This window comes from Punica granatum, chromosome 7 (genome assembly GCF_007655135.1).
Source record: "Punica granatum isolate Tunisia-2019 chromosome 7, ASM765513v2, whole genome shotgun sequence".
Taxonomy (NCBI): domain Eukaryota; kingdom Viridiplantae; phylum Streptophyta; class Magnoliopsida; order Myrtales; family Lythraceae; genus Punica; species Punica granatum.
The window spans coordinates 1,951,939-1,975,113 of record NC_045133.1 but is presented as its reverse complement, the minus strand read 5'-3'; the positions used below and the strand labels follow the sequence as shown (position 1 = coordinate 1,975,113).

At 38.2% G+C, this 23,175-nt stretch overlaps 3 protein-coding genes and 1 pseudogene across 3 annotated transcripts; 2 read left to right on the top strand and 2 right to left on the bottom strand.

The window, feature by feature from the left end:
- Positions 1 to 894: 894 nt before the first annotated feature.
- LOC116212709 (flavin-containing monooxygenase FMO GS-OX-like 9) lies at positions 895 to 5,569 on the top strand. Its single transcript, XM_031547356.1, is given in 8 exon segments — positions 895 to 1,271; positions 1,274 to 1,591; positions 1,970 to 2,040; positions 2,757 to 2,918; positions 3,401 to 3,483; positions 4,133 to 4,268; positions 4,416 to 4,595; positions 5,074 to 5,569. Coding segments are annotated over 8 exon segments (1,437 nt in total). The 5' UTR covers positions 895 to 1,006; the 3' UTR covers positions 5,296 to 5,569.
- Positions 5,570 to 12,730: 7,161 nt separating this feature from the next.
- LOC116215400 lies at positions 12,731 to 17,136 on the top strand (annotated as a pseudogene).
- On the bottom strand, positions 16,039 to 19,289 carry LOC116215399 (pentatricopeptide repeat-containing protein At4g21065-like). Its single transcript, XM_031551099.1, has 2 exons — positions 17,243 to 19,289; positions 16,039 to 16,934 (listed from the first exon to the last, which is right to left on the bottom strand). The coding sequence occupies exon 1, from the start codon at positions 19,226 to 19,228 to the stop codon at positions 17,420 to 17,422; it is 1,809 nt and encodes a 602-aa protein (XP_031406959.1). The 5' UTR covers positions 19,229 to 19,289; the 3' UTR covers positions 16,039 to 16,934; positions 17,243 to 17,419.
- A 1,314-nt stretch (positions 19,290 to 20,603) lies between these two features.
- Positions 20,604 to 21,647, bottom strand: LOC116213260 (dCTP pyrophosphatase 1-like). The gene is made up of 2 exons (XM_031548133.1): positions 21,351 to 21,647; positions 20,604 to 21,021 (listed from the first exon to the last, which is right to left on the bottom strand). Exons 1-2 carry the CDS (start codon positions 21,495 to 21,497, stop codon positions 20,776 to 20,778), a joined length of 393 nt encoding a protein of 130 aa, XP_031403993.1. The 5' UTR covers positions 21,498 to 21,647; the 3' UTR covers positions 20,604 to 20,775.
- Positions 21,648 to 23,175: the final 1,528 nt, after the last annotated feature.

The window sequence follows — 23,175 nt, the reverse complement described above, 5'->3', positions numbered from 1 at the left end:
CCTGGCCGGTGCTGAAAAATACAGTTGGTTTTCTCAATCGAAGATGAGTTGGCTTTCCTTATCTGATAGGACATTTTCATACAAAAATACGTGATTTTAAAATTTTCGAGATCCATCAAGTCATCAACTATGTATAATTAATAATTATAAATCAAACAAACGCGTTTTTATCGATAATGTCTGATCCTATTTACCCGAGTCTCCAATCATTTGGTGGAACAACTTAATTTTGTCTCCTTTTATATCCCAAACATCAAGCAGAAGGGTAATTGTCACATAAATAAATTATAATATATAAAGAAGAAGGGTGATTTCTAATAATTCTCAGAATTGGGACTAACGTACATGCTTTCATATATCAACATAAACGCATGATTGTGAAAATTTTCCAGATCTATCATACACAAATACATAGAAATTTTCGAAGATCACGTGTGTTTGTAATCTTATTTTGGAGTGCGAAATATTCAATGAAATTTATAAAAAAAATAATATGTGCAATGCATGGTTAAAAAAGGCTAATTGAGTAATAAATATGTAAATTACATCGTTTTTTTTTTGTGACCATAAATTACATAGTAGTTAATGGGTTTTCGTGCGCGGAGGTGCGTGCCTAGTAAAAAATAATTTGACTTCCTTCCGCGGGGAACTGGAAGCCTTAACATAATTTACCAACCCAAGCTCATGCATGGCATGGGTTCTAGAATCATCACGTGTGTCACCTTCAAGCAAACAAGTTCTGCTCAACTCATCAATCCTCACATTTCGTCTGTCAATTTCTTTTTATTAAATAAATCAAAATAAAGTTTAAATAAATTATAATCGATTAATAGGCAATGAATTATGGGTTGGTTGTAGCTTAGGACTCAACTATAAAAGTACCTTCCAATGCCTCCCATGTTTCCATCCTCTCCCCTTCCGACCTTAAAAAGTTCATCAATTCATCAATTCTCCCAACCCCGCCCTCCGTAACATCCTTATCATAAAATTGGCTGGGGTTTTGACTATGGTCTCCGAGCAGAATAATAGTGTCGGCCAGTCGAAAAATGTGTGTGTTATCGGGGCAGGACCGTCAGGGCTAGTCGCGGCTCGGGAGCTGAGGAAAGAAGGGCATAGCGTGGTTGTCTTGGAGCAGAACCACGATGTCGGCGGGCAATGGCTCTATGAACCAAATGTGGAAGGGGAGGATCCCTTAGGGAGCTGGAACTCACCAAACCCTGACTCCCATTTCCTTAAGGTCCATAGTAGCATCTATGCCTCCCTTCGGCTCACGTCCCGAGGGAGATCATGGGGTACAGCGACTTCCCATTCGTGGTGAAGAGAGGCAGGGACGCGAGGAGATTCCCGGGCCACCATGAGCTCTACCGGTACCTTAAGGATTTCTGTGACTGGTTCGAGATCAGGCCGATGATACGGTTCAATACTAGGGTTGAGTACGTGGGGATGTTGAACTATGGCGGGGTCGGGAAAGACCTGAGGTGGGTCGTGAGGAGCTGCGAGAAGAAAAGTGAGAAGGTAATAGAGGAGGTGTTCGACGCGGTCGTGGTGGCAACCGGCCATTATTCTCACCCTAGGAAGCCTTCAATCAAAGGTAACAGATCACGATCTTATTTCGAACATTCTATTAACTTATCGAATGGGAAACTAGATGATATCATTTCTCATAGTTGCAATTGATTGTTTTGTATCTTTCCCGAAAAGCTAACAAGGACTATCAAAAAGCAAAAGGGAATTAATGAATGAATGTAACTTCACTTTCTAACTTCTCCATTGGTAAAAACAAGACCAACTTTCACTCATTGATGATCGTTTCTGTCACGCTTATTGTCAAGTCAATAGATATGATTTCATTAAAATTAATTACACGACCAGCTCCTATGATATTCAATCATTCCCTTTTGCTTTTTCTTGCGGCCTTCTTGCCTGCTCACTGTTGATTCGTGTTTGTCACCTTTATTTGCACGTTAAGGAATGGATGCATGGAAAGGGAAGCAAATGCATAGCCACGTTTACCGAGTCCCCGACCCATTCCGCGATGAGGTAAGCAAGAAATTTATATATACTAGTAAAATCCCGATTGACGCCGGTTAAACAGTAGATAGAAATCTCCCGGATTCGGGATGAAGAATCTAAGGGCTTGTTTGCTTTTAGGAAATTGATTTTCACTGTTCATCTATATTTTTTTTCTCATCTTCTAAATTCATTTCTTCATAAAAAAAAATATAATAATATGTTTACTAATGTTAAATTAGAAAATCTTCTAATATTATAATAATTGGAATAATCACCATAAAAAGATGGTATAAAATAAATTTATAAATAGAAAAGTCAATAGAAAAGGTAGCTCTTAATTAGAATATATAAAAAGAAATGATGGGCAAATGAAAAATTGGAGAACTAAAAAAAGAGCTTCTCTAATCTATATATAATTTAGAATAATGAAGAAGAAAATTTTCTTTGAAATTTTATTTTAATTCAATATAAGTAAACACATTTTTTTGTAGTTTTCCTAATTTTAATAAATTTTTCTAAAAAATTAAAGAATTCTACATAAGTAAAGAGGCCCTAATCCTTTTTATTGCAATTTTACGTTGGTTGTTGAATTATTATTAGACATTGGATGTGTGAAATTAATTAGGCCCTTTTTATTAAAAAAAAAGAGAAATGTGATGACATATAAATGTAGCGTGGACCTGCAATTAATATATGATATGATTTGTACGAGACAATTTTTGTGAATTTTAATTCAAGGACAGGTTGTCGTGGTGGTTGGGAATTCACTTAGCGGCCAAGACATATCAATGGAGCTGGTGAATGTAGCAAAGGAAGTCTACCTCAGCGCCAAATCAACAGATAACATTTCTCAAGGATTGTCCAAAATCATCTGTAAACACCACAATTTGCACCTTCGTCCCCAAGTATGTCCACCACACACTTATAAATCTATACATACACATATATATTATACTTATATTATATTTGCCTCTATGTTTATTTCTTTTAAATTTGTAACTAGCTAGATTGTTGGAGATGACTAGTTGGAATGTCCTGATTGATCATGCAATATATTAAGTATTCCACTCGTGGGATTTGTCAAGCGGGCAATTAGGTTATATTTGAGGAAAATCTTATGGCGCCACCGCAAAATTAATCTACCGTAGGGGTCCAATATGATGGTTCGGGGATGGAAGGCTTCTCTAAAATCATAGAGACGAGAGGATTTTCATCGGCGCGCATTGATTATTTTTGACAATCCCATCAACTGATTAAGATCGTTAGATCCGTGTCTAACTCTAAATGACTATGAATAGACTATTTCTTTATGCTATGCAAATAATGATAATTTGGTTTACTTTTAGGGAAATTAAATGCTTCAATAATCGATAATTGTTTTGGGCAGATAGAGTCGCTTAGAGAGGATGGAAAAGTATTATTTGTGGACGGTTCTTGGGTCATTGCCGACACTATCTTGTACTGCACCGGGTAATTTCATTTTTATTTACCTTACACTTTACACTCATTTATTTTTGTGTTTTCTTCATATTATTAGAAGAGAAGCTCATCAGTCAAGTATAAAAAAAATATATATATTTAAATCTAAATAGAAGGAAGGCTCATCAGGTAACGACATGTACCACTATAGTACACTCTCTTTCGCCATTTATTTTTCATCTTCATTTTTGTAATTTCTTCATGCATCCCATGAGTAAATTAATAAGGAAAATAATTTTCTCTTTTTTTTTTGAAAATTATAGAGGAGGCTTGTGACTTAACAAAAATGAGACAAAGAGCGCGAGAAATTCTATTAGTGAAAATCATAGCATAAAATTTCTGATTTCGGGTGAGAGTATTCTTGAAAAAAGGGAAAAGAAAGGAGAAAAGCAAATAATTAGTACTTCATGGATGAACATGAACTGTCTTGGCGAATGTCGGGTCCATATGTTTGGTACACTAATGTTCATCTCTAACAGAATCAACACATGTTATTTGCATCAGATATATAAAAGTACGCATGTAGTTCTACTCGAGAATCGAGCCTAAAATATTTTGGATTTTAATGAAAGCGTATGCAACTGTATTACGTATTTTATTCCGAGCATGGCTGCTGATTAGAGATGTGTGTGCTGTGTAGGTATTCGTATTCCTTCCCATTCCTTGACACCAAAGGAATAGTAGTTATCGATGATGACAGAGTGGGTCCCCTCTTCGAGCACACCTTCCCCCCTTCTCTCGCCCCTTCCCTCTCCTTCGTTGGCATCCCTAGAAAGGTACTAAGAACACTTACAATGTAAAGTTACGTAGCTCCAATCTATATATCTTTTCTTTTTTTCTTTTCTTTTCAGAAATAATTAAATTAAACTATCTATTTTTCTTCATGGGAAATAATTAATCCCGAGTCTCGAACGACGATGCAGCTGATAGGGTTCCCATTCTTCGAGTCGCAAGGGAAGTGGATAGCTCAGCTGCTAGCCGGGAAGAAAACGCTGCCGACATGGAATGAGATGATGCAGTCGATCAAGGAGTTCTACAACTCCAAGGATGCTGCTGGCGTCCCTAAGCACAACACTCACGATCTTGCTTTTTCTGCTTTTGAGGTACGTAATTCAATCCTAAATATATATTGACTTGTTTGGTTTCATAGTAGAATTTTAAAATTCTACTTTAACTTAATTTTACTCACAACAAAACAAAATAACTTATACAAAGTTAAAGGATGGGTCCCATTTATACAATTCTTTTTTCACAACAAAATAAAATAACTCATACAAAGTCAAATGGTGAGTCATATTTATACCACTCTTTTTCAAAATCAAAATTTAATTTTAAAATTCTATTTTGAAACCAAAGACAGTATTATACAATTCACATTCACAGTTCGTTCCTGAATTTGGCTGCGCAACCAATCAGGATGAGAGCTCCAGACAGATAGATATAATAGATAATTCGGGATGTATATCGCCCACTTGGTATTAATAGTCCAACATGAAATAAAATTAGATCCACATAGGACGCCCCTTGTGGAAAAGAAACCTAATTAATCTCAAGGTCGTGATGTCTTGTGTTTCGTTGCAGTACTGTGACAAGTACGGGGATTATGTTGAGTTCCCTCACCTGGAAGAGTGGAGGAAGTCGCTGTGTGTGTCAGCCCTGGTGAAGGCGGAAACCGACCTGGAGATGTATCGGGAATCACGGGATGGCGACGAGGAGTTGCTCCGGCAGGCTTTCCAAAGCCCTCACTTCACCCAGCTCGGGCCTCTGGACCCCACCCTCGAAGCTTACGGATTCAACTATTGATAACAAATCACGAATCTGTATCCTTAAGACACGGAAAACAAAGCAGTCGTTGTATGGAGATCAATTAGTGTTTAGAATCTCTTCCCGACATAAGTTGAAAATTTTTTGTTATTATTTCGATCAGTAAAAAAAGAAAGAGGAACACTACTCCCATATATGATTCCACTCGTATATGTATATGTATATGTATATTTGATCGTCCTCTCCGGTCCACATAATGAGAATGCACGCCGCCTCGCGGCGGCTTGATGGCTGCTTGCCTTGCTTCTGCAAACTGCAACTAACCAGGTGCTCAGTTTCAGTTCCTCATTCATGATAGCAAAAAGCTATTAAATTCGTGACAAAAAATTGCTATTACGCTACCCGCTAGCTGCCACAAACTTGTGAACATTTGTCGCCAAACTTCGACCGAATGAATCTCGGAATTTTCGTAATTGCTTTTCGTTTCATCATCATCGATCAGATCTCGGCGATCTTCTATATATATATATAGATTAGCTAACCAGCTTCTTTTCATCATGAAACTTTTGATAAACATTTTCATGATTTGTATAGTATATAGCTCCTTAATGATCAAATTGCATTAATGTTTAGAGAGAGTACACAGGGACCATGCAAGAACATCATGAATGAATTTTGTCTTGCAAGCTATCCATGCATAAGTTGAAAGTAAATATCTATCATTGACGATACGTACATGTGGGCACTTATATTTCTTTTCAAATCAGGCGCACTCTTGGTTGTCGTCATTACAGAGAGGATGAATAATTGTAAGAATCAATCCTTACTCTCCTTATTTTATTTTTATTTTTGGTTACGAAGACACATTTAGTATAACTTATATAAATAATATAAATTTTAATAATTAATAAAATGACATAAATAATTTCATGACGAGAATTGAACTTATAATATTTGTGTCATAATTGCGCTCCACGCTCTTCCTATTTTTATTTCTGTTCTACTTTTTGGTTTCATAATTCGGTGTTGGAAAAAGTGAGGAAATGAGGGGCCCACTTTGTCATGGAAGTGGCAAAATGAATATCATATGGTCGCAGACTCGCAGTAAATCATGAATAAAATAAAATAAAATAAAAACGGATGGTCAAGACTCAAGAGTCATCTAAAGTAGGTTAATATCATAATTGTACCCCTTTTTTTTCCGTGAAAGGTTAATAATTGTAATTGGTATATGCATTATTCTCGCTAGCTGTTAATCGACCCTAGGAATCGGCTTTGCCCCACCACGAGTAGTTACGAGATATATAGCACTTGGACAAGAGAGCAACTTATCAATTGAGAACAAGAAAATTCCATGTATGAGAATTCATATGAAAAGCATGATTTATGAGATGATTGATTATTACTGCCTAGCTATTAGTTTAAATTTTTTAGGTGAATACGGATTCAATCACCTGCTTATATCTCCGATATTTGTTTCAACCAAAATAAAATACCCAACAAGGAAAAAAAAATCTTCCTTCGTATTTGAAATCTTAAACTTTAAATTCTTTTAACAAAAAGATCGATCCTCCACAATGGCGTATAATGTCAAATAAGTGGAGAAAAACTTAAAATTAGTTTATTATAGATGGGATATTTTTAATGCTTAACTATAAGAGAAGAAGAAATTTGATGGAGGGCACGAAACTTATTCGATAAATGAGGAAATAAGACTTGATTTAAGAGAAAAATAAGAAATAAAATTGTGAAATTTGAGGCTTATGAAGAATTTCGAGTGCTTATGATTCTTTTTAATTTTCTATTAAATAATAGGTCCAAGTTTGAAAAGAGTGTTGTTTTTGTATTGACTCCAAATCTTTTTCTTTTCCGCATTTGAGAGAGAGTGAGAAAAAAACTGAGATCAAAATTTATTTTACACTTTCTTACCGAAAAAACATATATCCTTACCCCAAAAAAAAAACTATTTTATACTATATTTATCTTAAAAATTTTGGAAAATTGAGCCCTAGTTTAGCCATATTTAAAAAAAAATTGCAATTTCAACCTTTTTTTTAATTTTTTTTGGAAACCTGAGGGGTCACTTGACCGCATCATAGCTATTGTAAATTTGCCTCTGGATACGTGGTATGTGATGACAAGAATGAAAGATCACGTATTATGACGTGAGAATGGATATTTCAAGAGATCGCTTATAACCTATGTGCAATACTCAATTTTTTATAAAATAAATACACTAAAATTTTAATAAGAATAATGATTATAATTTAATTTTTTCAATGAGTGAGTATAATTTTACTACAAATTTAACTGGAATGATGATTATTTTTCATTTTTCGGTGAATGATTCTATTTTAGTTTAGAGGGATAGACGACATTATCTGGCCTTGGATCAAACTCGACTATTGGTTTAAAGTACAAATCACTACCCTCGGCCATTAGCGCAAATCCGACTATGGGATTTACGATCCAATCCGCTGAAGTGTTGCTCTCTACATATTATTACTTAAACCTCTATGACTGACACATGCTAAACAAATTGCTAGCGGCAACATGGCCTGCCTGCACCAATTTCGGCCTTGGAACAAACTTGACTATTGTTATAAGGTTTAAATCGTTACTCTCAGTCATTAGCGCAAATTAGACTATTGGATTTACGATCTAACTCGCTGAATTACTGCTTTCAACATATTATTTCCTAAATGTAGCTCTAGGACTAAACAGGCTAAACAAATCGCTAGGCAGCAACGCAGCCTGCCCGCACCAAAATCTGGATATATAAAATCGGTGCTGCAGGCTGCGCCTTGCTGTCTAGCAATTTTCTAAGCATGTTTAGTCATGGAGCTTTAGGTACTAATATGTGGAGAGCAATAATTCAGCGAACTGGATCGTAAATTCCATAGTGGAATTTGCACAAATGGCCGAGAGTAACAATTTGGACTTTAAACCAGTAGTCGAGTTTGATCCAAGACCAGTAAGCAATCGCGCATGCGCGTAGCGCCTGCGTGGGTGCTAGTATAAAGTACCATAAAATATAAAACGATATTTTAGTTGCATGTAATTTTCTTAACTTAATATTCTTTTACTTATGTTTTTTCAGTTTATGACCCATTTCTTGACATACTATTCAATATCATTTTACTTTTTAATCTCACGTCAAATTATTACAAAGAATAGTAATGACAGTATTGGTCGTAATATATATATATATATATATATATAGTATTTTAATCTATTTCCGAAATGTTCATCTTTTTCTCTGAGTCGTCACATTGCAGAAGTCATATCCGCTTAATTAGTTCACTGAGCAAAAGAAAGAAAGAATGAGAATCAGTTCAAGAAGAGACTGAGGCTGTACATGCTCTAGGTATCTTCTTATTCTATTTGGCTTCTCATTGATCTCTTCTTCTATTTCAGCTTTCTTGTCATTAATGCCATTCAATTGAAATTTGGAATTTAGGCATCAATACTTGGATTAGTTGATGTCTGCAAAGAATTAAGTAACCAATGTATTAAGACAGGCAACAAGATTCTATTAACACTGTATGCACATTGACTATATAGAAACTTATTTCACTGTGTGCCTTTGATTGGTTTTACAGAGAACTTTAACCCAATAGGCTTTACCTGTCTATGTAGAAAGAACTAGAAGAAGTACTAAGGTGGGGAAAGAAACACCACACCCTAATACCAGCCGTGTCAAAGTAATGTAATGAAATAATCATAATTAGATCTAATCAGACCATTGTAAAGTCTCAATAGGTTCTTCCTCTAGCATGTCACCTACCTAAGTGAGCATTAACATTATTCACTGAAGTCTTATGAGCTCAATAATTTACGAGGCCACATATGGATTATGAATTTGCTGATAATTTCCGAACTCTTCAATTGGACTTAGATCACTACACACATTAGAATTTATAAGAGCCTTTAATTGACCAGCTTGCTAAGTTCCAAAATTGATTTAGTCATGAGTATGATAATCGTCGCGGTTCTCAAAATAATATATGCTTAATTTTTTAAAAACATGGAACTTCAGTTATTTAGAGGGCCAATCCAGTTCAGATGGCACATGTTGACATGCACTTTTCTTTGGAAGGCTGGTGAATGGAGATTAAGCACATCTAGGCTTTGGCAGGAGCTCAGGCCAAGGCACCGCCAGGTCCCTTGGCATAAGCTTCTCCGGTCGTGGCTCATTTGCCTCCAGCGTCTTTGATGATAAGTGATAATCTTCATTAAGCCCCAAGAAGCTGGCATAATACACTCACCCAATGTAGCTCAGACATGCAACTATAGTCTTGAATATCCATTTGCTCTGTTTTGGCGTGTGGATTTTTTATGAAACAATAAATATGGTGTTTAAGTAGTATCAACACTATAGTTCCATCATATTTTCACTTTGCAGAATTTACAAATAGTTCCGAAAATCAAAAAAGTAAAAATTAGGACTAGTGGTGATTAGAAGGGATGGTGGGAGCCTTGCCGGTACCCCCTGCGCCACGGAGTTTGGGATAATATGAGTGCATATGTGATTTTGTTTGTGAAATTATAAACATTTGGCGGGTTCTTGTTCTTTCACTTCTGTGTGGTATATAGTAACAATTCGACATATCGCCATTTTTCTCGAGCGACCCTTTTGTATGTATGCTGGTGAGACTGATCGAAAAGACTAATTTTTCGAATAGGAAAAAGAAGCTTATTGAGCCTATATTTAAAGGGGTCTAGCCGATTATCGTACGGGTTCTTATACTCATATCATGTTAGTCTTCATTCCTTCCCATTCCACCAGGTGTGTAGCTCTTTTCACTATGCTATGACCAGATCCCTCACGAAAGACCCTATACCTCTTATATATATATATATATATACACCCTTTAAGATTATCTGTTATCATGTTTTATGCCAATCTCTTGCAAGCTATCGTTCCTAATTCAAGGAGAAGCTATCGTTCGAGAAATGGCTTGATGAACTGTTCACATGCAACTCGCAGAGGCTGTATGGACACAGCCACTGTTATGAATAGTATGCTGGGTTGAAACATGAGATAAAATGTGCCTCCCCTTGGTCCCTTATGTTGACTTCACATTTCATTACTTATAATTTTCGTAAGCATTTGCAACTTATTATTTTTTCCGTCATATAAATTTTTTTTAGTCTCACGCGATTGCCTATTATTTATACAAAAAAAGAAAAAGGAAAATGACAGTTTCTTAAGAATTGTTTGGATTGTATGTTAAAAAACTTTAACTTTAACTTTAATTCAACACACTATACAATAAAAACACACATTTTTCAAGTAAAAAATTTTAACTTTAACTTTAACTCAACACTCTACACAACAAAAATACACGTTTTCCAAGTCAAATTTATTCTCTCATCTCATTTATCATTTTTCACGATCAAAATCAAAATCAAAATCAAAATCAAAATTACTTTAACTCTGAATCCAAACGCACCAATAAACTCCGGACATACCCACACGCCTTTCCCGAAAATAATTGTATAATAGAATCATAATGTGGCAGAAACAAGTTGTATGATTTATAAATATTATATATACATTATTGATATAAATCTCGAAATTTTTCAAAAATCACATGTTTTAATATGACAACGTCTATTCAACTGCAAGCTTATGCATTGCTGATATGAATCTCGAAATTTAAAAAAAATCACGTGTTTTTATATGATAACGTCTATTCAGTTGAGCAAAGCCTAATCTTCGATGAGAAAACCTATTTTTTATTAATAGTGTAAGAAAAACTGCAAAAGAATCCAGCACATATACAAGGCCGTTTTAAACATAATATATTTCTCACGCGACTTGCAATTAATTATATAATAACGTGTGTGTTTATGTAATATATGCTGACGTTTGTTGCACCAACATGATTCGCAGCAATATATGGGATTCATTAGATGAAACTCCCGATATCGATGCTCTGCCAATACTTATCACGCTGTATATTATGATGATCGAACTGATCGTGCAGCATTTTCAAGTTGTGCACATAGCGAGCCAGTAACATTAAAGAAGCAACCAAGAGAAGGAATAGCACAGTGGTGCACATCTCGCCTGCTGACCAAGAGGTCTCAGGTTCGATATCCAGTGGGACTACCCGTGCCCTTTTATTAAATATTTAGGATTTCTATTTCAATGCACTAGGCTCATGAGCCTTCCTTGTAACCGAAAAAAAAACATTAAAGAAGCAAAACCTTGCATTAGTCGGTCACTAAAGTAGTGACTAATGCCCGTTTGATTTCTAAATTCGATTTTAAGATTTTAACTCTAACTTTAACTTTACTCACTATACAACAAAAGTCAATAACATAATTATTACTTTTTCATTTTTCATTAATTTTTTAACCATTAATTTAATTTTTAATAATAAATTCTCTCGACTATTCATTACTTTTTCTATAATTCATCAATACAATTATTACTTTTTTTCAACTATTCATTACTTTTTCACACTTTTTCTCATAATTCAACATCACAATCATTACAAACCAATTAAAATTAAAATTCAACTTAACTCAACTCTAAAACCAAACACACTATATATAATCTATAAATGATCTATATAGGCTCCAAAATTGGAGATTGTTCACTTAATTAACTCTCCAATTTTGTCGAATAACTTAATTTTACTTCATTTCCCCGGCATCAACCGAATGGTAAATATCATGTGCTTAATTTCTTTCTGAAACAGATATAGAAGAATAATGTCAAATAAACTATATTATATTATCCTTTAATTTATTTCAGGTAATTATAAAATTAAATTCTTACTTAAATAATAGTATAAAATACATCCTCCAAATTATAGGTGTAGCTAAAAGCACATACAACGTAGGTCCTATTAACTAGCGAAAAGTAATTCAAGAGTCCTTTACAGGAACTCGGAAACACTTTTTTTTACCAAAAAAAAATCAATGTGCTTAATATAATAAAATAAAAATCATAATAACTAATAAAGAAATACTAAAATTTAACTAAAAAATAAAGGGGTACTGAGAATCGAATCTAAAAAATTTTTTAATTACTAAGTAAAGACGTAAATCATTGTGCTACTTCCTCTTTCTCGAAACCCTAATACTTTGCGTAAGCTCATGCAAGGCTCTCAAATCATGTCATTGTGTGTGGCACCTTCAAGAAATCAGACAAGTTATGTTCAAGTCATCAATTAACACGTCCCGAGGGTCAATTTCCTCCTTTTTTATTTAAATAAATATAATAAATTTTAATTAAGTAAATTACATGAATTTTTAGAAAATTTTACTTAAACTTTCAGTAAAATTACTGACTGTATTATACGACCACTTTTAATGATTACATCACAGAATTTCTTAATAAACTATGTGGTTGGCACTGGCAGCTTGGGACTCAACTATATAAACCTCCCAATGCCCCCTAAATTTTCTCATGCCTAAAAAAGTATGATCAGTCATCATATTTTCCCAACCCCTTCTTCTGTATTTCTTGCAAAAATTGCCCAGCGGAGCTCTTGCCAACTCCTTATCGTCGTTATTATCAATAAATCAGGCCTCGACTATGGTCTCCGAGCAGAATAGTGCAAAAAAATAGGTATGTGTAATTGGGGCAGGGCGGTCAGGGCTAGTCGTGGCTCGGGAGTTGAGGAAGGAAGGTCACGATGTGGTTATCCTGGAGCAGAACCATGATATCGGCGGGCAATTTCTCTATGAGCCAAATGTGGAAGGGGAGGATCCATTAGGGAGCAGGAACTCACCAAACCCTTGCTCGCATTTCCTTAAGGTCCACAGCAGCATCTACGCCTCCTTAAGGCTCGTGAACCCGAGGGAGATCATAGGGTACAGCGACTTCCCGTTCCTGGTGAAGAAAGGCCAGGACACGAGGAGGTATCTGGGCCACCAGGAGCTCTACCTGTACCTCAAGGATTTCTGCGACTCGTTCGGGATCAGGCCGATGATACAGTTCAACACCCGGGTCGAGTCGTGGGGATGTTGGACTACGGTGAGGTCGGGAAAGACCTGAGGTGGGTCGTGAGGATGCGGGGGAAGAAAGATGAGAAGGTGGTGGAGGAGGTCTTCGACGCCGTGGTGGTGGCTACCGGCCATTACTCTCACCCTAGGATGCCTACCATCAAAGGTAACACCCATACAACAGATTGTAAGATCTTATTTCGAATATTCTATTTACTGAACATCTAACAAAAACTGGAAAAAAAAAAAAAAAAAAAAAGAGAGACCAAAATGGAATTATGAGAATATCATCCACTTTCTAACACCGTTGGTCAAAACAAGACCAAATTTCTTTGGTGAACTTTCCACTCACCCTGGCTTGTAGCAATCATATTAAAAAGTGAAACTACGTTTACAAAGTACCCGTCGATAGACATGGTTTGATCATTAATTAAAACTCATGTCTCTGCTAACTGTTGATTGTTTTATTTGCGCGTACATTAAGGAATGGATGCATGGAAACGGAAGCAAATGCATAGCCATGTTTACCGAGTCCCCGACCCGTTCCAAGACGAGGTAAATATATAGTTAATTTAAAAGTTACTCTCCCGGCGGGGAAAAGAATCGACTAGTCCCTTTTATTTTAGCAAGACGTGCTACTGCACCGCTGAATTATTCTTAGATGCCATATATATAATACAAACGGAGAACGTATATGCATGTCTAATTATTTATTTAATTTGTATGAGAAATTTTAATTAATTTTGTGAAAGATAATTCAAGGACAGGTTGTGGTGGTGGTTGGGAACTCAGTTAGCGGCCGAGAAATATCAATGGGGCTGATGAATGTAGCAAAAGAAGTGTATCTAAGCGCCAAATCGACGGATAACATTTCTCAAGGATTGTCCAAAGTCATCTCTAAACACCACGACTTGCATCACTGTCCCCGAGTATATATATTTCTTCCTACACTTATATTTGTTAGAGACTTGAGAGTCAATATATATATAATATAATACAATCTCGCATCGTATTAGTGCGAGTTACGTTTCCGCGCATCTGTGTGGATTCACACCACGCCAGGCCTAAAGTTTGAGAGCAACAAAAAAGTGCGCCTCGTGTCAATACCCCATTGTCTAAGCACGGAAAAGGGGCCGGGCTCGTGGTCAGTTATTGAGAGTGGGTATTTAAGAGCATGTGGCATATGATGGAAAGTGAGAAAAGACCGTACATTTCTATGTGAGGGCGGGTGTTGAGAGTTTATATCCCACATGAAAAAACTAAAAGACTCCAATGATATAAAAGTTGGGTATTACAACTTACTGACTCAAGTTTTTAGGTTGGAAATGAGTTCAATCATTTATACACTCGATAGGAATTTTACATATATATCATATATAATATTGTCTCCATATATGTGTATTTCTTCCTTTTATATATATTCATATGATTACATATTCTCCCTCTAGGAATTTCGCATTATTATTCATACCCTGACATCGTAATATTATCATGATTTTTCTCATATCATTCGAAAATAATGGGAATTAAACTGTTTAGGACGAGAAACGAGCAAAATCTTATGGTGCCATAAAGAAATCTACCATAGCCGTGGGATGGGGGAGTAGACCCCTTGCTAAACACGATACAGCCACATCCGATAGTTCTGGGGGACGCCAAACCCCCCCGGCATTGCAGACGCTCCCCATAAATGATCATGAATGAATAATGATAACCTGAAACAAGACTTTTCATTGGACCAAACATCAATCACTTTAATTAGTTCACTCAATTGATTAAGGTCTTCTTTAAATTAAAAATAATAATAATTTTTTCAGTTACTTTTTTCGGAAATAAGTGACAATGGATGAATGAGTTAGATGCCTTGGATAATTTATTTTGGCAGATAGAGTCGCGTAGAGAGGATGGAGGAGTATTATTTGTGGACGGCTCTTGGGTCATTGCCGACACTATTTTGTACTGCACCGGGTAATTTCATTTTCATTTACTTTACCCTCATCTATTTTTATATATATATTTATTATTATTAGAAGGGATGCTCACCAAAATCAGTATAAGAAAATATTAATCTAACTCTAAACTAAAAAAGAACCTTATTATTAAATGAAGGCATGTCCCAATACAATACATTCCCTTTCTTAATTTATTTTACATTTAATTAATCTCTATTTTTGCAATTTCTTCTTTCATCCCGTGAGTAAATTAAGGAAATAATTCTCTCTTCTTCTTTTTTTGCCAATTATAGGAGGCTCGTGACTAAGTAAAAATCAAAATAAGAAAAATAAAGAGTACGAGAAATTCTATTAGCGAGAATTAAACGTAAAATTTCTGATTTCAGGTGAGAGTATTCTTAAAAGAAAAAAGAAAAAAGAGAGCAAATAATTAGTGCTTCATGGATGAACACAAACTGTCTCGGCCTAACAAAATCAACACATATTGTTGTTTGTAACAAATAAATAAACGATCACAGTAATTTCACTGACAGAAATTAAACCTAAAACTTTTTATTTCTTAAATAAGAGCATATGTCGTTATACTACATCTCTTATTTTGAACACGACTGCTTATTAGACTAGTGTTGTGTACGTATTCATATTCCTTCCCATTCCTTGACACCAAAGGAATAGTGATCGTCGATGATGACAGAGTAGGTCCTCTCTTCGAGCACACCTTCCCTCGCCCCTTCCCTCTCCTTTGTCGGCATCGCCCAAAGGGTAAATAGTAAATTCCTTAATTTATCTCTTTTTTCTTTCTCAAATTAAATCACTTTCTTAAAATAAACTACTAAAAAGTTTAATGAATTAAGCCACCGGGAAAAAGTTTAATGAATTAGATTCTCATTTCAACTGGAAAGAATCCCATGTGACAAACAATGACTCCGATGGGGCCATGTTAATAGTAGTCGTGGTTGGCTGTAAGAACAGAGCTTTTCTCAATGAGACATATATAATGAACCTGCTAATATAAGTGATTTCAATTAATCCCGAGTCTCGATCGATGATGCAGCTGATAGGGTTCACGTTCTTTGAGTCGCAAGGGAAGTGAATAGCACAGCTGCTAGCTGGGAAGAGAACGCTGCCGACATGGGATGAGATGATGCAGTCGATCAAGGAGTTCTATGACTCCATTGATGTTGCCGGGATTCCTAAGCACAAGACCCAATATCTGATTTCTAGTTTTGAGGTACTTTCTCCTTCATACGTACATATATCTGTTCCAGCATTTGGTCGTGCGACCATTCTTCAATTGGGATTTGAATCACTCACTGAATTGTCCTTCATGAAATATTAGACCTATGCCGGAGTAATGTCTCAGTTAAATGTTACGACATATTTGCGTTGTGGGCTTACAATATGTCCCATCAACACCTAAAAACCCAGACCCTCCTCAGCCAACTCCGTTCATAATCAGTTTGATTGCAGATGACCAAACGTAGCATTAGATAAGTCTTCTATCCTCAATTCAATGTAAGAAGGTCAGGTGTTTTGTCTGCTGCTGTATTGTGACAAGTACGGAGATTATGTCGGGTTCTCTCAGCTGGAAGAGTGGAAGAAGTCGCTGTGCGTGTCAAGCATACTGAAGGCAGAAGCCGACCTGGAGAACTATAGGGAGTCCCTGGAATGCGACGAGGAGTTGCTCCAGGAGGCCTTCCAAAGCCCTCACTTCACTCAGCTCAGGCCTCTGGAGTTCACCCTCGAAGCTTACGGATTTACCTGTCAACAAATCGTGAATACATAATCTTTACTTGCAGACATTCTCAGAAGAAATTGCAGACAAATAAGGATAAAACAGGGTAAGAGAAAGCAGCAGTTGTCAGGAGGTTGGTGTTTAGAATCTCTTTTTACTTGATCTGAAAATGCTTTGTTATCGTTTTGACCAGTGAAAAAGAAAAAGAATGGACTGTTCCGCATTTCATTCCTCGTAACTGTACATAGTTGTTTTAGGGTCAGAAACTTCTACCACAAGTAAAGTATGGATATCAATGTCATCGACTCATCGAATCTGCTGACAAAGTGATTACCTTGAAGGGGCTCATCTGATAGACAACCAGAATCAAGTCCCAAAGAGGATCTTCTTTTGCATGAACTCTTAATTACCCGAGCAGTCCAATTTACTTGACCACATGCTTCCCCTCCGATCCTCATGATGAGGATGTGCCATGGCTCGAGGACAGCTTGCCTGCCTCTGCAACTCCTATTCACCAGTAATCTTTACAAGAACATGCACCTTCAACAAAATGGTGGAACCTGTTCCTATCTCTAAGACTGATTTCCCTCTTATAAACCAAAGAAACAAGTTTAAAAAATCCGTGACAGTCTTGGCAGACCCTAAGATTCTTCACTATCCTTATGGTCGATCCCAAAGGAGATTTTAAGAGCCCGAAGGCAAGGGCAAGTTTCTCACTGTGAAAGGTAAGAGCATGTTCCTTTTCTTCTTCCTCGAGGTCGTAAGAAACCAACTCAATCTTTGCAACGTAACCAGCTCGTTTCAGCTCCTCATTAATGTCGGCCAAAAAGCTGTACAACTCATGACAATTTGCTATTACACTATCTGCTGCCATAAACTCATGAACTTTACCCTTGACTTCAATCAAACTGCATCCCGGAACTTTCCGTATTGCTTTTCGGTTCATCATCGACCTCAGATCTTCCATATCAGCCCACCTTCGGTCTTGTGCAAACAATTTAGATAGCAGAACATAGTTTTCAGCATTTCCTGGTTCGATCGCAAGAAGCTTCCTGATAGCATATTCCCCCATTTCAGTATTTCCATGGATCCTGCAACCACCTAGCAATGCTCGCCAAATAATAGGATCTGGCCTCAGCTTCATATTCTCAATCAAATCCAGAGCTTCAACCAACAAACCAGCACGACTAAGTAAATCAACCATGCACCCATAATGCTCGATCCACGGGTGAATCCGAAACTTTTCCGTCATGCTGGAGAAGTACCTTCGACCCGAATCAACAAGACCTTCATGACAACAAGCACATAGTACTCCCAAGAAAGTAAGGCCATCGGGCCTAAACTTCTCCTTCACCATCCTATCAAAAGCATTCAAAGCAGCATTTCCACACCCATTCATCCCAAATCCCGAAATCAAGACGTTCCACGTGTACACGTTCCTTACCTTCATCGCATCGAAAACCTCCTCCATCTCCTTCACAACCCCACACTTTGCATACATGTCGATAAGTGCGGTACCAAGGAACACGTTCAAGTTCAAGCTACTACAATTGATGTACTCGTGAATCCACCTGCCCTGCCGTAGAGCTCCTAAGTGGGCACATGCCGATAAGATGCCAACCATAGTGACCGCAGTGGGCGGGACCCCACATGCCTGCATTTCTCGAAACACATCGATAGCTTCTATGAACTTCCTGTTGTGCGTGCAGCTAGTGATCAATGCATTCCACGAAACAGAGTTTCTCTCAGGCATTGCATCAAACACCTTACGCGCATCTTTGGCCGAGGAACAGACACTGTACGCGTTCAGCAGAGAACTGCTCACATAAACATCCCTCTCGAATCCCATCTTAGTGACGAACGCGTGAATCGAATTACAGATTTCTCGGAGGCATACCCTCGAGATCGACTTGAGAACGGCCGGAAAGGTTGATGAGTTGGGGCGTATACCGACCATATGCATCTGCGTGAACACAAAAAGAGAATGCCAGTGTCTCTTTTGATCCGCATAGTGTCGTATCACAGAATTACAGAGCTCGACGTCGATGAACTCCACACAATGAGCGAAAACAGGAGCACGAGGTCGCGACCAATCCGCGGGGATGGAACGCCCCACGAGTTTCGTAACATAATCCTTGGTTATGCGGTCCCCATTGGCGTAATTGCCTGGTCCGGCGGAGCCTGTGCAGCGGCTCCATGTCTCCGAGGAGGTCTCCGGCAGAGCTGACGAGGAAGACAGAGAGCATGTAGACGGTGCAGGATTAGCCAGTCTGAGAAGGCTTTTCGAAGTCCGCGAGACTGATTTTAGTGACCATTTCATGCTCTTCTCTTCAGCAGCTCTCTGCTGCGGAAGGTCCAGCAATGGCGGTCGTTGGATTGACTTTGACCTGCTTCAGTCGCTAATGAAGCGGAGAAGAAGACGAATGGGCGAATATGGGCCGAGCCGCATACTTGGGTTTAGTCTTCATTGAGGCCCATATAATTGGGCTCGATAGTCAGCCTAATATATTATCCAAGCACGTATTTTTCATTTTCCATCATGTTTCAAATAATTTTCCCTCATAGCCAAGGCCAAGCCAATGATCCATCCATTAATATACATTGTGAGCGAGGATTAGTTGCAATTAATAGGTTAAGGGTACATTGTGATTTCATCGAAAACGAAAGAAAATTCCTTTCCTAGTTCCAATGATCCATCCATTAATATACTATTCCCCATCCATCGAAGAATTAATTAAAGGGAAAAAAATCATTTTTAGTCATCAACCTTGCGTAACTTTTTCATTATTCGTCTAGACCTTCTTTTTTTCGATCATTCTTTTCCTAAAGGTTGCCCAATTTATCCGCTTTAGTCCTGCCGTCCAATTTTCCATCCAAAATATTTTTAGAAATTGAAAAAAAAAATGAACGGTATAGTTGGCAAAGAAAGGGAGATGGGGAGGGCGGCAGAATGATTCCCTGATTCCAAGGGAGGGGGCTTGTCGGGGGAGGGGCTGCTGCCGACAAGCCCCCTTCCCTCGCAGTGGAGGGGTCTTAGCCGAAAAAGAGATCTCTCGATTCTAAGGCGGGGGGCTCGACAGCAGCCAGAGCTGCCCCTACGACGTCGCAGGCGATCTCAGAGGCTGCCGGCGACCTCGTCGGGGGAGGGGCTGCTGCCAACGAGCCTCCCTCCCTCGGAATCGAGGGACCGCACTGCCCATTCCCTTTCTTTTCCAATTTTTTGCTTTTTTATTTATAGAAAAATTTTGGATGGAAAATTGGACAGTGGGATGGAAGTGAACAAAACATGCAATGCTAAGGACAAAGTTTAATTTAAAAAAAAAGAAGAATGCGTTTACTATAAAAGTGAAAATGCAACGGAAGGTTGAGAACCAAAAGTGACGGTTTTTCTTAATTAAAATAGCATTGACGAAAACTTATCGACATATCGGCATTTTATTTTGGGATAGACTATCAATTGAGCTGCTTATCATGACCGGTGAGCCGGATTGCTTCCCCGTTTCTGTTTCCGTCGTTGTCATTCTTAAGAGCGTCAAGTGAGATATCGCTTTTATCAAGTTTTTTGCAACAATTCTCGAATAGTTCTTGAGAAGTCCTTTTAAGTGCCGAGCTACTGCTTGGAAGAATAGATAGACTTGTGATTGTATGTTACGTGGGTTACGGTTGAAGACCGCAAAGTACGACGACTCAAAGACGATTGACAAGATTTGCACTATCAATTCCTCACTAAGAGAGAACAAAGAAACAAAAATTTCCATATTAGATTAGGAAGACCACAACGATCTCACGAGCCTCTCTTATTGGACGGTCGACACTGGCTCGATATGATGTATGGCAGAGCAAGCCTGCTCAAATTATATTTCCAGGCTAATGGTCCGGGGAGGAGTAGTTTCGGTCGATGACAGGGTATTTCCGGGCGTTCTTGATGATTTTCGAGAGGGCTGCCTCGCCGAGGTCGAGGCCACAGACATCCGCCAGCTGGATGAGGTAGAGGAGGACGTCGGAGAGTTCCTCAGCGAGGTGTTCCTTGTCGCGCGGGGTCCAGTTGGGCAGCCCTCTTGCCACTTCCCCCTTCCACTGGAATATCTCCGACAGCTCGCCTACTTCTCCCACCTGCACCAGTTCATGGATCAATCTAACTTACATAACATCTCATCACCTGACGTATCGAATTTCATGACTGCCTCAACCGAGTCGTGAAAAAGATTCAACCATTGCTTAAACTGTACGCATTAAAGGTGATGACTGCTCCCGTTAACCACGACACATCCATAGGATCATGACATGGGATCAAATAACAAGTCTAAGTAGTCCGAGTCAGTCAGTTTGGCTTTACGGGCTGTCGGTGTTCGTCACCCGAACATGGAACCACAGTATCGTGAGAAAAGCATAGGAAAGGGAAGATATATATATATATATATATATTTTATACATATATATACCAAGGCTAGGAGGAGATTTCTGGGGCTGTGAAACTGATCCCAGCCTCTGACATGGGCGAACTCAGCAAGCCTCTGTCTCAGCTCCAACAAGGAAACATCCTTTGCCATTGTTGGCAGCTCCTCAACGACATATCGAGAGCTCTCCATACTCTCCTCTTCCTAGCTTGTGGCTAAGCATCAAATTTGATTATGAAATGCCCAAATTTAAAGACCCAATAAAGCAGGCATGGGCCAGCAAAGTCGGGTCGGGCAAGTCACCGCGGCTGATGATGCGCCGCAATCAACTATTGCAATTCGAACCCTGGTAATATCGAGATCGGGGAGAATGTGAACGTGTCTCGCCTTTCCCATACAACATGATTTGATATCAGTGACTCTGTCCCACTCTCCATAACGATTCGCTTCAACTTGCAAAGGCAGCAAATTGTTGGATTTATGGCCATTTGATTCCGCCTGAGGATTGTGACAGGTCCCCCCGCCCACAAACACTCACACACGCGAGCACATATGTAGTCTAGGTAGGTTCCTTCTTTTTTTTTTTTAAGAAAAAAATAAAGTGTCTTGAGTATATCATTGATTAAAAAAAACCTGAATGTACAAAAATTTAAGGACTATTTGCGTCAAAATTACCAGCTAATGAAGTATCTAGCCCAGCCTCAAGATTAGGAATTGCACACACTTTTAACTTTACAAGACCTATCATATATCTGTCGTATAAGAGTGGGATCGGGCTAGTCTTCTTCTCAAAAATTCGAAGGTTGCGCTTCTGCCACACCGATATATATAACACGTGCAGACCAAGTGAAGAATAGTAGAGTCCAAACCTTCTAACATTTAATAGACAAACCCAAGCCAGGTCGGAGTTCAAATCCTTCACTTCTCTATACACCCCAAACCTTCCAAGCAAACTCTTCCATAAACGCCACATCGTAGTGAACCTAACTTTCATTAATAATTTGTTCTTGAGCGCCATCCAACAAATGAATGAAAGTACCGCGAATGTTCCATGGAAACCATATTGCCCTACCCCATTGGATTTTACTCTCCCTTGGCAGAAATTACTCCCATGTTGCAGCAACAGAAAACTGTCCACATTCGGAAACTGTCCAGACCGATCGATCTCGTTGCTGAGGTTGCAGCATATGAACTAGCTCCCTCAACTCCTCACGCATGCGGATCTGCTGTTCTTGGCCATTCGCAATATCCTTGCTTAGAGACCATGGAACCCACTCTGGCATCCTTCCCAATAGGTCTGACGAGAAGTCGATCCATAATCCATGCATCGTGATGCAAAGGAAAAAAAAAAAAAAACTCCACGAGCAATCTCCAGACATCATTAATGTCCAGAAGCTTCCCGTAAATTTGTTTCTCGATTTCCGGGAATTCTATGGTGCAAATCCCTATCATTGTGCAATCATTTTTTAAACCATTTGATTACAATTACTGATGAGTAAATAAATAATTCATTGATTATTCAACAATGAAAAAGCTAAATTGAACCATACAATTGATTACACCTCAGATCACCCGGTCATTTCCGGGAGCTATATTAATGGACATTCTCCCTATTTCCTCTATACGCATGCACCACAACAGAACCTGTGAAAGGAAAATGGAATTCAATCTCACATATGTAGTATCATGTTGAAAGCGCAATTGCATCGCTTCGCTGTGACTGGTTGAATCACGGCGAATGCCACTCGGATATGAGGGTTCGGTTCAATCGTAAGTTTGGTCAAGAAATGATTTTTCTATCTTATGTCGTCGACAGAATCTTGTGAGATACACTCGTGTCAGGGCACGACATCGCAATCTGAATGGATTT

Excerpts from the sequence above, each read along its gene's own strand:
- LOC116213260 (XM_031548133.1), bottom strand. The coding sequence starts at position 21,497 with ATGGAGAGCTCTCGATATGTCGTTGAGGAGCTGCCAACAATGGCAAAG. Across the intron at positions 21,022-21,350 it reads GAAATCTCCTCCTAGCCTTG|GTGGGAGAAGTAGGCGAGCT; the intron begins GTATATATATGT and ends GAACTGGTGCAG.
- LOC116215399 (XM_031551099.1), bottom strand. The coding sequence starts at position 19,228 with ATGAAATGGTCACTAAAATCAGTCTCGCGGACTTCGAAAAGCCTTCTC.